Here is a 16,792-nt window from a genome sequence, read left to right on the forward strand (position 1 = left end):
ACACACCTACACGGAGAGACAAATTCATTCAAAAAAAAAGTTTCACCAGCTAGTCACAAGACTATTCAGCCAGACAGAAAGGTTGGCCAGAAATACCTTTTAAGAAGTTTAAAGATGGCTTAAGGCAAACTAGAGTTTGGACCTGTCATACTCCAATCTTCATGATCAAATTCTTTTTTTAAAAAAGATTTATTTATTTAATATTTGAGATTTAAATAAATCTTACATTGTCACTGTCTTCAGACACAACAGAAGAGGGCATCGGATCCCATTACAGATGGTTGTGAGCCACCATGTGGTTGCTGGGAATTGAACTCAGGACATCTGGAAAAGAATCCGGTGCTCTCAACCACTGACTCCAGTCCTACAATCAAATTTTGTTCAGTTAATCAGACTTTAGTAGGTTCAATGTAAAGTGTGGTTTCCTTCCATGTACTTTGGTTATTTGTTTTAAAAGAGTTCTATGAACTCTCGCTGGCCTAGGATGAACTGTGTAGACCTGGCTGGCCCTCAACTCCCCAAAATCCACCTGTGCCTGCCTCCTAGGATTGAGGTCTAGTACTGCCAAGCCTGACTGCAGGTACTTTTGATAGGGGTTCTTCAATTGCACTGGAGCCTTTCTTGGTTTTGTTTTCTTGGCTCTATGTTGAGGAGCATGCAGGAGGAACAACAAGCAGCTTTAGAACTCATGGAGTGCAGCCCAGAGTATTGCCCTGTTGTTGCCCTCACATCCCTCTGAATCTAAGAATTGTATGGAAATTCTAAGGGGGCTTTTAGCCCCTCACTGGGCAATATCATTGGCACACACAGTAATAGTGCTTGATCTTTTTCAGGCACTGCTGCTGGAGCAGATTAATGATTCAACCACCACCCTAGGAAAGAGCTTAGAAATGTAGATTGTCAGCAGTGACCACCACCCTTAGAAAGCTTTTGGAAAATTAAATTGGTAGTGAAGCTAGGTTAAGATGTTTTTGCTAGTGGCTCTGATGTAGAAAGTATTAAAGAACAATTTGAAGTTCAGAAAAACACACTTATTAGTTTAGCTAGGGACTTTTTGAGATCGGGGAACAAGAACAGTGGCAGCACAGGCTGACGTGACTTTCTTGCTAAAGCTGAGTGGGGGGTCAAGATAATGAATTTCTTAGACCCATTTTTGCCCTCAGCTTCCTGATGTGATTTAATAAATTGCCGATAGGTACATGTGCAGTCTGAGAATTTAAAGTAGAAATGACTTTACAAAACCATAACAACACTTACAAAGTTTAGCTCAAAATGAATTAGAGAACGCTACTTAATGGAAAAAAAAAAGTCTCACCTTTACCAGAAAGCATTCAAAAAAATATTGTGACCTGGAAGTAGGCAGATTCCTTAAATATATTCCCAACCCAAAACAAACAAAAACAAAAAACAAACAAAACAAAACCTACAACAAAACCATATATGTTCTAAAATACGTTAAGATGCTAACCAAAGTCGAGCACCAGATCGCCCACACCCCGCCCTAATATGTCACCAGGGTTCCCTGTCTCTCCGCCCTAGTCTCCACCCCAGGTTCGCCCATCATCTAACCTTGAATTATCCACTTCGCCCAAACCCCGCCCTATCTCCCCGAGTCCCGCCCCTCAGGCGTCTAGTCCCGCCCAATTCCCACCCCCAGCTCCCTGAGTCCCGCCCCTCTCCCTGCTCCCGCCTCCCGCTTGCGGACTCCAGCGCCGGCAGTGGCGCGCGCCCGCCTGCGTCCGCACCCGGAAGAGCAGCAGCGGCCGGAAAGTTGAGGCTGTGCGCGCGGCTCGGGGTCCGCGGGAAGCACAAGTCCTTCAGAGGCCAGGCGAAAGCAGCCCGAAGAGGTCTGCGCGGCCCCGCGCAAGGCGGCCCCTCCAGCGGCCGCGCGCACGCCCCGCCCCCTCCAAGGCCGGGCGGTCCGGGCCGGGGTGACCACGGGAGCAACGCGGCCCTGGCGACCGAGACAGTGCGTGTTGAGCCCGTAAGTGACCGCCGCAGCCTTGGGTCCCGGGGATCGTTTCCCTCCTGTGGTTGGCGTCAGGTCTCGTCCGCCTCCTTTAGTTTCTCAACTACCCGCGGGGCTGGGAGGCCACAGCCAACCACCTGTGGATTAGAAGCGAATTTGGAAAGCACCCCTGCGCCAGCCCCCCACTTGCCAGGAGGCCTGGAGGCGCGCAATGAGCGCGCACCCGCGAATGGCGCGCAACGCGGGGCTGAGACGCGCGGCCGGACGGGGCGTGGCCACAGCTCCCGAGGGGCGGAGGCTGCGGGAGCCTTGGATACGGGCACGGCTCTATCCCCAAACTGCTCTTTTTGGCGCCACCTTGCCGTGGACCTTATGAAATAAAGCAAGGCCATTTTATTTGTTTGGATGCCAGATACGCAACAAGGCAAAAGGAGAGGGAATTTGATAGTTGTACAACCATCCTTCCCCCGCCCCCGCCCTCAGACAATAAATGGCTTAAGTCTGTATCGGGATGCCTGCGTTTATGGGTTTGCAAACTTGTTTAATTGCACGGATGTTGGAAGCAAAAAAAAAAAAAAAAAAAAAAAAAAAAAAAAAAAAAAAAAAAGCTGTGTTTAAAAAATATCGGCCCATTTACCACTTTAGGCATTTACCACTTTAGGCAAAAATTTAACCTACCCCTAATTCGAACTTAAAATTCTTCACCCACCCTCTTTCTGCTTTGTTGGAGTTGGGTATGTTGTTATTGTTGTTTCAGATTGCTACGTTTCCTGCTCTATATTCATTTTGTATTCGTAAAATCTTAAACAGATTTTCCTTTAGGCACTGTTGAGGGTATCGCAGTGATTTTTTTCCCCCAAACAAAGGTCCACATCATGACTACTATGACCCCTTTTCCAAATGCTCTCATTTTTACTCGGCTGATTGATTATGCTATTACCGAACCAAAGTCAAGTTGCTTAGTATTTTATTGTTGGCTTACTTTCACTGATCCTCTGAAAAATGACTTCTCTTAATCTCGTACTAGCCTCCTGTAACTCTCAGTGTTTTGGGCTTAACTGTGATGTGACTTTATACTTTTCACACCTCCTAGCTAAGCAGGTGTTCAGAGAAGGCAGAATGTTGCTAATCAGTTGCCAGTGTGATCCACCTAAGGGATGCCAAGCTGAACTTTTGACTGAACTATATCTAGCCTTCTTTGGTCATAGTATTTGTAGAGGGTGATATATGTTATATAAATAACTCCAATAAAAAGCACACCTTTGCTAAGGTGCTTCCAGCTAGTATGGAATGCCCATGGTTTCTTCTCTGGTACTTGTCAGCTCATTTAAATTGAATCTCTCTCTTTGTTCTCTCTCTCTCTCTCTCTCTCTCTCTCTCTCTCTCTCTCTCTCTTTGTGTGTGTGCGTGTGCGTGCGTGAATGTTACATGAAACACGTGTGTTGCCATCAGTGGCTGGAAAAGGGCATCAGATCCCCTGGAACTAGAGTTACAGGCAGCTGTGAGCCTTTCCTATATTGGTGATGGGATCCAAATCCAGGACCCCTAGAAGAGCAGCAAGTGCTTTTAGCCTCTGAGCCGTCCGTCCAGAACCTTGCTCTCACTCTTACATTTTTTTTTTAGTCCTTCTAGAATTGTTTGGTTTAGATCATCACTTGGGTCTCTGTGGGGCCTGGTACCTTTCACTGTGCTTTTTCTTTCATTTGTGAGGATGCTGGCTTGTGCAATGGTAGACATTAGGAAATGGATGTAGACTCGGGCTTAGGATTTGTGATATGACTGTACATGTGAACATTTCCTTGTTTGAAAATACACATTTGAGAAAGAAAGGCTTGCTCAGAGAGTCAAATAAGTGAAGTACATATAATATTTCTTTGCAGTCTTATTGTCCAAAACTTAATACTCCCTTCTTTTGTCAGTTTGTCTAACTTTTCTGCACCGTTAACAACTGTGTTTACTGAAGCCATCACGTCCCTATGCTTATAAGAGAAAGCAGGAAACAAATTTACTGCCTGTACAATCCTAAAGCAAGTCAATAGTCATGGTAGAACTATCAATCTAATTAATAGTATGCTTTGTTTATGAAGCTGTGTGTGTGTGTGTGTGTGTGTATGTGTGTGTGAGATGATACACAACTGTAGTCCCAGTACTTGGAAAACTGAGACAGGAGAGTTGCTGCAAGTTCAAATCCAGTCTGGGCTCATAATAAGTTCCAAGTCAGCTGCCCAGCAGAGTGAGATACCCTCAGAAAACCACTAAAGGCATGAGGGAGGGGAGGCCCAGAACTTCCTATGTTAATAAAGGGCTAACGTGGAGAAAGATTTTGGGAAAACATGAGAAATACTTTGTGGTATTTAATACTTTGATGATCAGTATCATCCAATTCCATGAATTAAAATTAACTTCACTATTTTGTTTGTTTTTAAGAAAGCACATTTACAGTCAAGGTCTATAATTTCCTTGTGTACATTAAGCCGTGAACAGGGTCCACGGGCACAGGCTCCTTCCCATGACCTCACACAGCATGCTTCTCTGGGTGTGGTGGGCTGGTGCTCACGTTGAACCCAGGTGCCTCTCTCATTGCCCCCAACTCCCATTTTTTTTTTTTTTTTTCACCGTTTCAGGAATCTGTCCTGGCTCTTAGAGTGCACAGGATGCTCAGATGCACACTAATCCTGGAGAGAACCTTACCTTTAATGTGTGTGTTTATAGCAGTGCCTTCAGCGTCCTGACACTGTAGTCTTTCCCAGTTTTGCCATGTGGCGTTTATGGGACAGTCTTTCGAACAGCACCCAATCCCTGGATGTCTACAACCTGTCTACATTTACATGTACATGGTCAACAGGACACCTATGTTTTCTAATGGGCTTAGAGAACACGGAGTGGAACCTCTCCTCTTTAAAATTTGTCATTTTCTGGAATTACCAGAAGATGGCTGCTTCATCAGGAAGAACCTCATGATTTTTTCTTTTTCTTTTATTTCTGCACACACATACAGTGTGTGTGTGTGTGTGTGTGTGTGTGTGTGTGTGTGTAGAGAGAGAGAGAGAATATGAGTGCATGTATATTATAACATCTATGTGCCGGTCGGAAGAAACTTTGGGGCGTTGGTTCTTGCATGCCACCCTGAGACAGGAGCTCTCTTGTTTCTGCAGCTGCACTATCTAGGATACTTGGCAGCTCGAGCTACTGGTCGATATTCCCATTTCTACCACCCATCTCAGTAGTAACACTGGAATTGCATGTGATGCGTGCTCCTGTGCAGCTGGTTACGTACTTTCCAGGCATCCAGACTTGGGTCCTTAGGCTAGTGCTGCCAACACTGAGCCTCCACTGTGGCCTCAATTTCACTGATTTTGATTTTTTTTTTTTTTCAAGAAAGGGTTTCTCTGCATAGCCCTGGCTATCTTAGAACTATCTTTGTAGAAACAGGCTAGCCTCAGACTCACAGAGCTCCATCTGCCTCTGCCTCCTGAGTGCTGGGATTACAGGAATGCATCACCTCTGCCTAGCAACTTCACTGATTTTTAAAGTACATGTTTTACATAACTACAATAGATAATTCATCTATAGATAAGATTGGATTCAGACGTTATTTTGTGAGTACCTTGTGACCCAAAACTAGAATCTTTTTGGTAAATCCTGTGTAAAGCTTGACTAGCAAAGGTATAATACCATCCTTTCTTTCTTTTTAGTAACCTTGGTTCGAGATGAATAGTGACCAGGTCATTCTCGTGGGTCAAGTGTTTGAGTCCTATGTTTCAGAGTACCATAAGAATGATATTCTTCTGATCTTGAAAGAAAGAGACGAAGATGCTCACTACCCAGTTGTGGTTAACGCTATGACCCTTTTTGAGACCAACATGGAAATTGGAGACTATTTCACTGTGTTCCCCAATGAAGTACTAACAGTTTTTGACAGTGCACTTCGAAGGTCAGCCTTGGCGATTCTGCAGTCCCTTCCTGAGCCCGAGGGGTTTTCTATGAAACAGAATCTTCATGCCAGGATATCAGGTAAGTCATAAGAGCATGTTGTTGGCATGTAACATTCTGGGAGGATTTAGATAAACTGTAGCACATATGGGACTCAGAGCCCTAAGAAACAATTGTTGTTCTGAGGCTCGGCAAGTAAGTGTGCTTGCTGCCAAGGTTGACAGCCTGCGTTTGATCCCTGGAATGCATATGATGGAAACAGAGAATTGAACCCCAAAAGTTGTCCTCTCACCTCCTCATGCACACTGTCACAAGTGTCCGTGCACACACACACAACACACACTTATACTGTCACAAGTGTCCATGCACACACACACACACGCACACTATCACAAGTGTCCATGCACACACACATGAACACTGTCACAAGTGTTCATGCACAAACACACACAAGCTGTCACAAGTGTCCATGCACACGCACACATATACACTGTCACAAGTGTTCATGCACACAGACACAGGCACACTGTCACAAGTGTCCATGCACATACATGCACATGCACACTCACTAAATAAATCTAAAAGTATGGATTAGAGGAGATCCTGCCCCGTGGTCTTCAGAACTGCTGTATGACATTGTTTTTTTATATATCACAGTGCGGAGTGTGCTGCTCAGCTCTCAGGAACTCGACACATGCTTGCTGAGTACATGGTGGTGTGTGCATGTGTGTGTGCACAGGTGTGCATGCGAGTGTATGTTTGTGTGTGTTTCTGCATGTGGGTGTGTATGTGTGAGAGGCCAGGCCTCCAATGCCTTACCACCTCAGCTTTTTAACTAGGACAAAGATTTTGGTAGCAAATTATCATTTTTGCTTAGTGTTATGTTGCCTTTGTCTTTTTATTATAAAATTCCAGCGGCATAATATGAAAGATAAAGAAATCTTTGTTTTTATTTGGTTTGTTTTCTTGTTTGGGGTTTTTGTTGTTTTGTTTTGGTCGGGGAGCTCAAGATAGGGTTTTTCTGTGTAGAACGCTGGCTGTCCTAGAACTCTATAGACCAGGGTGGCCTAAGAACTCAGAGATCCTCCTTCTGCTTCCCAAGAGCTCAGATTAAAGGCATGTGCTGCCACTAGCATCTGTCAGGAAACCTGAGTATTAAGCCAGGTGTTATGACACAGGCTTTGAATCTCAGCATACTGAGTTCCAGAACAGCCAGAGCTACATAATGAGACCATGTCTCAACCACCCCTCTACCCCACCCCTGAAAAAAAGAACTTGGGTATTTTGTTTCCAGGAATTTGGATATAAGAAGTAATTTGATTTCTGAGTATTGAGCTGCCAGTGTTCAGAATATAACAAAACCATATATATGTATGTGTGTGTGTGTGTGTGTGTGTGTGTGTGTGTGTGTGTATATATGTATATACACACACATATATATATGTATATACACACACACACACATATATATATACACACACACACACACATATACATGTACACATGATACAGCCTGAATTAGTACTAATAAACAATATAGTCATTCAAAAATAGGCAAGTTATCCTTGCAAACATGGACGAAGGAAGCAAGCAAACGTTGGGCGTGCCCACTGTGTCTATATAGTATATAATGAGAGAAATGACTGTCTATACAGTATGTGGAGAATCTTAGCCAGCTAGCAGAATAAAATCAGATCCACCTGTAAACCTGTCACCCATTATGCTGGGTTCAGTGTAGCCCCGTATCTCAAATGTCTAATTTGTGTAACAGATCTGTTTATGTTTTCCACATCAGGTAAGATCTTGTCAAGAAGGCCAGGCATGCCTGTAACTTGAAACCCTACTGCCTCAGCTTCCTGAGATTGCTGGGATTACAGACACACACCCAACCTGACTGGATTTTTCCTAAGCTACCTTGTGATTATTGCTGATTCTGCTAGGCTTTCAAAGTAGCTATATCAACGGACCAAAAGAGTGCCGACCCAAGAAACTGAAGCCACTATGATACTTAATATAGCTATTTCTTACCAGCTCAGCAGACCCAAAAGATCAGTCTTTACAATTACCAACCAGATTTATACTTGATCTTAGCCAACAGACTAAGAAACAGTACTTACTAGATTTTTCTGCCATTAAATTTTAGAATGAGTCTTGCAGGAACCACCAGCAGAGCCAGCGCTCCTGATAAACCCATTAGAAATAACCTTGACTAGCAGGACTGGCGTCTTTGCACCCCAGTGGTGTGGCTTAGCCGGGATCATGGGTTTTGTATAATGTTTTTTCTTTGGCATATTCAAACCTTTCAGTTGCCCCCCCCCCTTTTTTTTTAGTATTGAAAAACCACATGTTTTTGAAAGGATAAAGTGAGAGTATGGATAAAGTTCTATGCAAATCAAAGCTTGAAAACAGTCATATTTAAATTCTGAATCTGAGGAAAATGGACCTGTTGGTCACCATGCTACCATCTCTGTTACTCTTTCGGTTTGCTGAGTGATGACTAAATAAGTTGCTCTTATGTGTGACGGGTAGAAGAGTTTTGTCCATTAACTGCACTTAGTTGTATATTTAGGTGCTACTGAGACTGTGTTCATGAGAGTTAGCCTTTCTTAGCCCTGTTTGTAGTTTCTAGAGCTGTGCTTTCAAAAGAGTCCAGTACTTGCTGTTGTCTGACATCTGTAGTTATTTCCTTCATTGGGTTGATGATCTGATTTGTTTTTTTAAAGTAAAATACAAACATGGTCCTGGGCTTGCTGTCCAGCTGTAAAGTCCTGAGTTTGGATACTTAGCATCCTGGTATAATCCTGGGTATGGGAGCAAGCACCTGGGATCCCAGCACTCTGGAAGCAAACACAGGAGAATCCCTGAGACTTGCTGGCCGGTCAATCTCATGGAATTGGTGAGCTCTAGGTACAGTGAGAGACTTGGTCACGAAATACAGTGTGTATAAATAAGGTACTTGACATGAGTGTCTGGTCTTTGCACATGTGTACCTACCCCACACACTGACACACAGTAAAGTAAAAATTAATATGTAAACATTTCTCCCCTGAAATATTATTACAGTATTTTCTGGGAAAGAAATAATATTGTGTGGAATCAGCTATCAAAGCGTAAGTGGATGATGTTGTTTTTCATTAGGTTTGCCTGTTTGTCCAGAACTGGTCAGGGAACATATTCCTAAAACCAAGGATGTGGGACACTTCCTATCTGTCACTGGGACAGTGATCCGGACGAGTCTGGTGAAGGTCCTGGCGTTCGAGCGGGATTACATGTGTAACAAGTGCAAGCATGTGTTCGTGGTGAAGGCTGACTTCGAGCAGTATTACAGCTTCAGTGGGCCGTCTTCGTGTCCGAGCTTAGACAGCTGTGATTCCTCCAAATTCACTTGCCTCTCGGACTTGTCTTCATCTCCAGCCAGATGTCGGGATTACCAGGAAATCAAAATTCAGGAGCAGGTAAATGATGAAGTCAGTGAGAAAAAAATAACAGATTCGGACATGTTTTCTACTACAGTCAGATGGCCAGGATTGGAGAATATAACATGGAAATGAATGGCCTTATACCTCCACTTTGTGGGAGACCAAAGTCAAAGCCGTCAAATGTATTAGAATGTAGGTTTTAGAGACCATGCAATCACTGTTTTGATTTTAAATTTTAAAAGTAAATATTGGACCTAGAGAGATGGCTCTGTGGATTAGAGCGCTTGCTGCTGCTCTTGCAGAAGACCTCCGTTTGGTTCCCAGCACCCACATGAGGATCCAGCGCCCTCCTCTGGACTCTGCTGGTACTGCATGTGTATGATGCACAGACGTACATGCAGGCAAAAACACCCGTAGCATAAAGTAAAAATAAATAAATGAACAAAAAGTTTATATTATGCATTCTAAACTAGCTGCACTTAGGAATATGATAAGACTCAGTCAGTTTAACTGGTTGCCCAAGGTTTTCAACAAATAAAGAGGAACTTTATTTCCCATCCTTAAGTCAAAGGTGTGTTCTCACGGAAACAAGGAGATAAGATTGGCAGCTCAAGGCCTGCTTGTAGGCTCCTCAGTGTGCAGTTCTTATACTTCACCTTTCTTATCCGTCCAGTGTTTGAGTTAAATAGGTCTGACTCAGCCCTTGCTGACCTGGAACTCCTCGTGTGTGAGAATACCTTCTGAGAAATGCTGTTTGAAGCTGGCCCTTACAATTCTACCACTATTCTGTACTCATCTCCTTATACACTACATATTCAGTCTGTTGACTTTAAGAAACAGTGTAATCAATGTCACTATGCTTTGGACTCTGATGTACCTGTTCCCCACCTCCCCATCATAACTCAGCTCATGCCTGATTCAGGACAGTGTGGTAAGATGTGGCGACAAGACCTAAGACCATTCACTGGAAGTAGTGAGGTGTTGGATGCAGTGTCACCCTCCACAAAGAATGTTGAAAGTTACAGATGCCCATGGGTTGATAATATCTGTCTGTAGCTTTGTGCGCGGTTCTGACACAACCGGGCCAAAAGAACAGTTTCCTTTCTTGTGAGATTCCTGTAAAAGAGTAAGGCAGGCGTGCGTCGTCCCTCTTTCTGTTTCATGTCTGCAGTGCTGTTGTTCAGTTAATGGAGAGAGCAGGCTTTGCTCAGGAGTAGACATCTGAATGCTTCAGAACAAGCCAGGCCCATGCTTGGGTAAATGATAGAAAAGGTCACGTGTTTTTTCTTTTACTTTATGCCATACTCTGCCACAGCACACATCCAGGCTGGCCTCAGACTCCCAAGTGCTGAGGTGGACATTGTAGAAACACGCCACCATGCTGGGCTTGTCTTTACCATTCTTGATACATACCTTCTATTCCTGTGGTGGTGTATGGTCTACAATGGTGGCTTCCGTTCATGACACCTGTCAGAAGAAGGACAAAGGAAGGATGTTCATAGGAGCCTACCCTGTAATCAAGTCTTGTCAGCCTGATATTACATGATTGCTTACATGCCATTTGCCAGGACGTAGTCTTATGACCACACCTAGCTTCAAGGGAACTTGGGAAGCAGTCACTCATAAGGTCATGTCTACGTGAAATGAAGCCAGCGTTCTGTTACTAAGGAGTAATCCTAGGGACTGGCCGGTTGTCCAGGTCATCAGGCTGGAGATTATGAAAGAAATATATCTTCATTGCTAAATAAGTAGCTTTGTCACCAAGTTTAAGTTGTTAGAATATGTATTGGTTTTTAACCATCTACAATGGAGATGGAGATGTTCCCCATATTCCCCGTATTTGGTGGTATGGTTTTAGTCTACCTTAGTGAATTCTTGTATTTTATTTTTATTTTTGTGTATTTGCATGTGTATGGATCTCTGTGTGTGAATGCCCACAGAGGTCAGAGAGGCAGATCATATGGAGCTGGAGTAACAGGTGGTGTGAAACTGGTCTTCTGGAAGCAGGGGAAGAGCTTGTAACTGCTGAGACATCTCTCCAGTGCCTAGTGTTAGTGATGTCTCTCTGTCTCTCTGTCTCTGTCTCTGTCTCTCTCTCTCTCTCTCTCTCTCTCTCTCTCTCTCTCTCTCTCTCTCAACACGGTGTCTCCCTACATAGCCCCAGCTGTCCTGAAACTATGTAGACCAGACTGTTCTTGAACTCACAGAGATCCATTGGCCTCTGTCTTCCCCATGCTGGGGTTAAAGAAGCCCATCACCACACCCAGCTAGTGTTAGTGAAACTGATATTAGTCACCGTTTTTAATAAAAATTCCTTAAGTCTTATCATAATCAAACTATTTCTAGTATCCGAGAAATGGAAGCAGTTTTAAGTGCTACCATGTCTGGGATCTCTAGCATCTGCTGAAGCACACTCATTTTCTTATCTCTTTGTTTGCTAGGTGCAAAGACTGTCTGTGGGAAGTATCCCTCGATCCATGAAGGTTATTCTGGAAGATGATCTAGTGGACAGTTGCAAATCTGGTAAGCAGTTACCTTTTAGTTCTTGAGATGGCAGTGCTGTGTTGGTCTGCTTTGTTTTGAACTCTGGGATGTGTGGTCCTCAGCTTCCTCTCCCCACCCCCAGCCACCTCCACCCCAGAAGTTGGGACTGTAGATGAGCGCTACTGGATACCGAGAGTAAACGTTCGGTAGATTGCATAGGAGGCTCTGAACAGTCATTTATTCTTATTTCCCACAAAGTTACTGACAAGGGACTGAGGACATTAAGTGGTCACCCTGTGAAGAGTTAGGCTTAGAGAGAGAGGAAGGCGGAAGAGCTAAGCTGGGGCTTAGAGGTCGCCTGCTGCTGGTCCTTTCTGACAAGGAACTAGACTTACCTATCACCATTTAAAGAACTAAGCAGCAGGACTAGAACGTAAATCCACATCACTGACTTCTCATCCAGGTCTCTCTTCAGTGTGTCATGCTTAACAGTGTCATCCTAAAGGGTTCTAGTGGATTTGGCAGTCAAAGGACTCAGGATGTGACTGTCAAGTGCGACTAAAAACCTTACTGATTCATAAGCAAAAGGAGTAATTGTTTCTCTTCTGCTGTGTGCTGATGACACTGCAAGTGAGTGACACAGGTTTTGAAGAAGAATATTCAGTAGAGAACAGTGTTTCCCTGTAGTGCATTGAACCTGAATTCTGTCTGCACTGAAATCTTAAGCCATATTTCTTTCAAATGTCATTCCATAATAAAGGACAGGTAAGCAGTATGCTAACAGCTGTTTGCCTCATTACCCTAGCTATAAACCTAAGAAATCAAAAGACAAGAAACGTGTAATCCTTGCCCTTCAGGAATTCACACTCCTCAGAGCAGTGAAGTGGATTGCAGTGCTGACTGATTATGCTGAAGATCAAAGGGATGGATCTGACTGAGGATGCCTGAAGGACCACAAATGCTGGGGAAGGGAAAGGAACATAAAGAGATTGCAGTGTTGAAGTGAAAGAACTGGAGCTTCATGAATAGTTTGCATATTAATGATAGGAAAAGACAAAACTTTTAAATGCATGTTCTGTTTCTGTGAACTTCACAGTTACAATGATCACATAAACCTGCCATTCAAAACTACTTGCATATATGAAGCCATTTATATATTTAAGTATTTTTCAATGTTCTACAAATGCAAGGTAATTTTAGTATAATAACACTAAGCTGAGATTCCATTAATTTATATGTGTACATATATATATGCACACACAGACACACACACACACACACACACACATATACACACATGATCTAATTTTCATTGTAGTATCATGAATAAGTCAGATAATTTGCCCAAGGACAGTGGCAATAAGATTTACATCCAATTCTAATGAGATTGTTATTCTTGGCCACTCTTACTCTGTTTTCTACGTAATCACTGTTTGTAGAAATTGATTTTTACTAGCGGATACTATATTGAAGTTAAGGTCCTCCTTTAATGAATGTGGAAAGACCCTCAGTATAGTCCATTAGAGTGAAGGTAATAAGGGGACGTTTCAAGTGGGTATGTACTGAAACTTATTCTAGTTATTTTTATCTAAAACTTTAAGAAGAAATACAGTAAGATGCCATTATTCTAGATTGACCTTGAAAGGTGTATAAAAATCCTTGGAAACACATATGTAAAACACGGTTACTGTATTTATCTGCATTTGGCATGAAGTTGCATTTAGCTAGAAATGTGCCTGCTAGTGTTTACACTAGCACCACCATTTTTATGTGGCTAGTACCTAATGAACCCTTCTCCAGGAAATCAAAAGCTCTGTACACATTATTCACAGAGATTTAGAGAATGAAAGGCATTTTGTAGCACAAAAACATATATGGCAGTCTTGGGCATGAAGTATTGCCTGCTGCACAATGGTATTTCTTGTATAAAATACAAAGATTGGGTTTGAGATATATTTAGCATCCTGCATTCAAGATGACGGAAATTTAGGGGAATTAAGATTATGAAATTTTTGTTTTGTTTTTGGTCCCCCATTTTATATTCCTAAAATACTGGATGTCACAAACTCTTAAACACTTGTTAAGTGACATGCTGTATTGTATGTATGTGGTATGATCACAGACATCAGGGATTAGTAAATGTGTCTAGAAGCCTCCTAGGGTCTCTTCAGAGAACACAGAAGTGTGGCCATTTGCCCTCCAGGAATAGGTTTTCCTCAGGTAGGAAGGAACAACTAAGGATCAAGGTGGTTGTTTTTGGTACATAAGAACAAGACAAACTTTTTTTTTTTTTTTTTTTTTTTTTTTTTTTGAGACAGGGTTTCTCTGTATAGCCCTGGCTGTCCTGGAACTCACTCTGTAGACCAGGCTGGCCTCGAACTCAGAAATCCGCCTGCCTCTGCCTCCCAAGTGCTGGGATTATAGGCGTGTGCCACCACTGCCTGGAGAAGGCAAACATTTTTAACCTTTTTAATGTTATAAACCTCGAAAGTAATATTAAAATAAACCATCTTTCAAAGAGTGAAAACATAGAACAATATCATAAACTATTTGCCAAGACAGTACAGAAGTCATATGAAAATCTTATTTCAACTCAGAAGTATCATTTGGAGACCTTCCCTGGCCTGATCATGTCACACGTTGCTGCCCTTAAGCAAGATGGTGGTGAAGCCATATCCCAAAGTCAAGATGGCGACAAGTCACAGGCACAGTGAGCAATTTAAGATGAGCAGGCTGATCATCCACCATCACTGTTGCAATCTCACGGAGTTAGCAGCTAATGCTGTGGCCAGGGCCACACAAGGACAGGAGTGAGGTGGGAATGGGAGGTGAGAGGGTGGGGCTATACTCTACCTGGAGCCCTGTGCTCAGTGGAAAGGGGGTATTTTTTTAAAACTGGACACAGGAAGTTCAGACCAATTTAAATAAATTTTTGATTTAGGTCCTGTGGCACCCCTCTTTCCAGCATTTGTTGGAGATGCCAACACTATGGAATTGGCGTCCCAGTTGATAGTCTGTGATCTAAGATGTTTCTGTATCAAAGGTCCCCCCCCAACTCCCCCCAAAAAACCCAAAGGCCTGTTCTTTGATTGGGTGGGGCTAACACTGCCACAGCCACAAATCAGCAGAGCAAACACAAAGGGTCCTGGATCCTAACAGGCTATCTAGGGATGGATAGTCATAGACTCCGAAGAAATGATGTATCTGGCAGAAAGATGGGGGAAAAGGACTCTACGTGGCCAGGAAAGACCTAGGCCATTGGGCTGGGGACTCAACTCCTCTCAGGTTCAGCACCACCTGACAAGTTATTTCTCCAATGGTGAATGAGCCAATTCAAGCCAGATTATATTAAAGGCAGGTTTGTTGGGAAGCTGCTCTGGGCAAGTTCACTGTCCTTAAGAATTGAGGCCAAGAGAGTTGGCATGGGGGAGAGGGGGAGAGAAAGGGTGCATGCACAGAGAGAGAGAGAGAGAGGTAAAGAGACTAAAATGTCTGGATTACATAGAAGAGGCTCTGGGTGAAGGGCAGCCCAGTTCCTGGGCTGGAAAGATCCGAGTTGGGAGCAGGGTATGTCAGGTAGGAGTTGATGCTAGAACCTGGATGCTCGGTCTGCTCTGATACGTGAACTGTGCACCTCAGTCCCTTGTCTAGGGTCTGAAACCAGTTATTTCATGCTTTGAAGTAGAATCAATATCCACTGATCTATTATCGGTTATTCCTTCATTGAAAAAAGCAGGAGACTGAGTAAAATATTAATAAAGTAAAAAGGAGCGCATAAGAAACTAAAGTACATGCCATCTAGCACTAGAGTGTCTACTTTCCGGATTCCAAGCTAATGCCGTTTCAGTTTCTGGCTGATTAGTTTCTGAGAGAATGAACATGTCACCCGACATAACAGTGATAAATAAATTATCACTGTTCCCAGTAAAGGATATTAATTGTGTGAGCATTATGTAGCAGATTTTCTTTTAAAATGCTGATTTTGACTTTATATATTCAGAAACAATTTATCGTTTTAGGGGCTGAGGTCTGGGGTGTGTTTTAACCTAAAATTGGTCGTTGCTTTCTGAATGAACAGATGTACTTGGAAACAGAAAGTGTGTGGGCAGCTTATTTCTAATTTCTGGTCTTTTGCCAAGTGCTTCAATACCATTTCACTGTGCATGATATTCCTGCTGGACTCACTGTGGTGCTTTCCTTAGGGGATGACCTCACCATCTATGGGGTTGTAATGCAACGGTGGAAACCCTTTCAGCGAGATGTGCGCTGTGAAGTGGAGATTGTCTTGAAAGCCAACTATGTCCAAGTGAATAATGAGCAGTCCTCAGGGATGGTCATGGATGAGGACACTCGAAAAGAATTTGAAGACTTCTGGGAATACTATAAGAGTGACCCCTTTGCAGGTTTGTGATTACGGGCATAGGCCTCATCATAATTTACTACATTCAACTCAGCAGTTAAATGGGGTATGACTGCAGACAGCTTATGTGATGTGTTAAGACAGTGTGGCTTTGCTGATGGCTATCATTTAGTCAGTATCTTTAATAGCAGTCTTCAAGTCTGTTTCTGGCATTGAGATTTTGTTATTTCGTGTGTGCACGCGCGTGCGTGCGTGCGTGCGTGCGTGCGTGCGTGCGTGCGCACATGTGAAAGCCAGGGGTCAATCTTAGGTTATTTTTCAAGGGCCATCATGTGTTTGCTTACCCCTGCCCCCAACTCGCAGAAACAAGTTGTGTGACTTGGACAGACAGCTATTATTTTAGGCCAGCTTCACTGGTCAGTGAGGCTCAGTGATCACTTGTCTTTGTCTCCCCTGTCTTGGGATTACAGACACGTGTGAGCATGCCCAGCTTTTCATGTGGGTGCTGGGGACTAAACACAGGTCAGTCCTCATGCTTTTATGCATTGAGTACATAGTTTTCTAGTATATTTCCAAATAAAGACCATGTTAGCTGAGGATTTAAAATAGGGGAAAACTGAGGGAGAG

The 16,792-nt window shown here is 43.3% G+C and overlaps 1 protein-coding gene across 8 annotated transcripts in view; it reads left to right on the forward strand.

The window, feature by feature from the left end:
- The first annotated feature begins 1,694 nt into the window (after nt 1-1,694).
- Nucleotides 1,695-16,792, forward strand: part of LOC117724331 (DNA helicase MCM9) — a 77,361-nt gene continuing 62,263 nt past the window's right edge. For 4 of the 8 annotated variants that reach the window (XR_013105203.1, XR_013105206.1, XR_013105205.1 and 1 more), the window contains exons 1-5: nt 1,695-1,984; nt 5,665-5,983; nt 9,041-9,357; nt 11,763-11,844; nt 16,008-16,208. Coding sequence is in view for 4 of the 8 variants with exons in the window: in XM_076916449.1 (XP_076772564.1) it covers nt 5,680-5,983; nt 9,041-9,357; nt 11,763-11,844; nt 16,008-16,208 (904 nt within the window). In the remaining 4 variants the exon portion in view is untranslated. The remainder of the gene's footprint in view (nt 1,985-5,664; nt 5,984-9,040; nt 9,358-11,762; nt 11,845-16,007; nt 16,209-16,792) is intronic. The other 4 variants (XR_013105204.1, XM_076916450.1, XM_034524047.2 and 1 more) reach the window with 2 other exon arrangements.

Source organism: Arvicanthis niloticus, chromosome 20, assembly GCF_011762505.2.
Source record: "Arvicanthis niloticus isolate mArvNil1 chromosome 20, mArvNil1.pat.X, whole genome shotgun sequence".
NCBI classification, from domain to species: Eukaryota; Metazoa; Chordata; class Mammalia; order Rodentia; family Muridae; genus Arvicanthis; species Arvicanthis niloticus.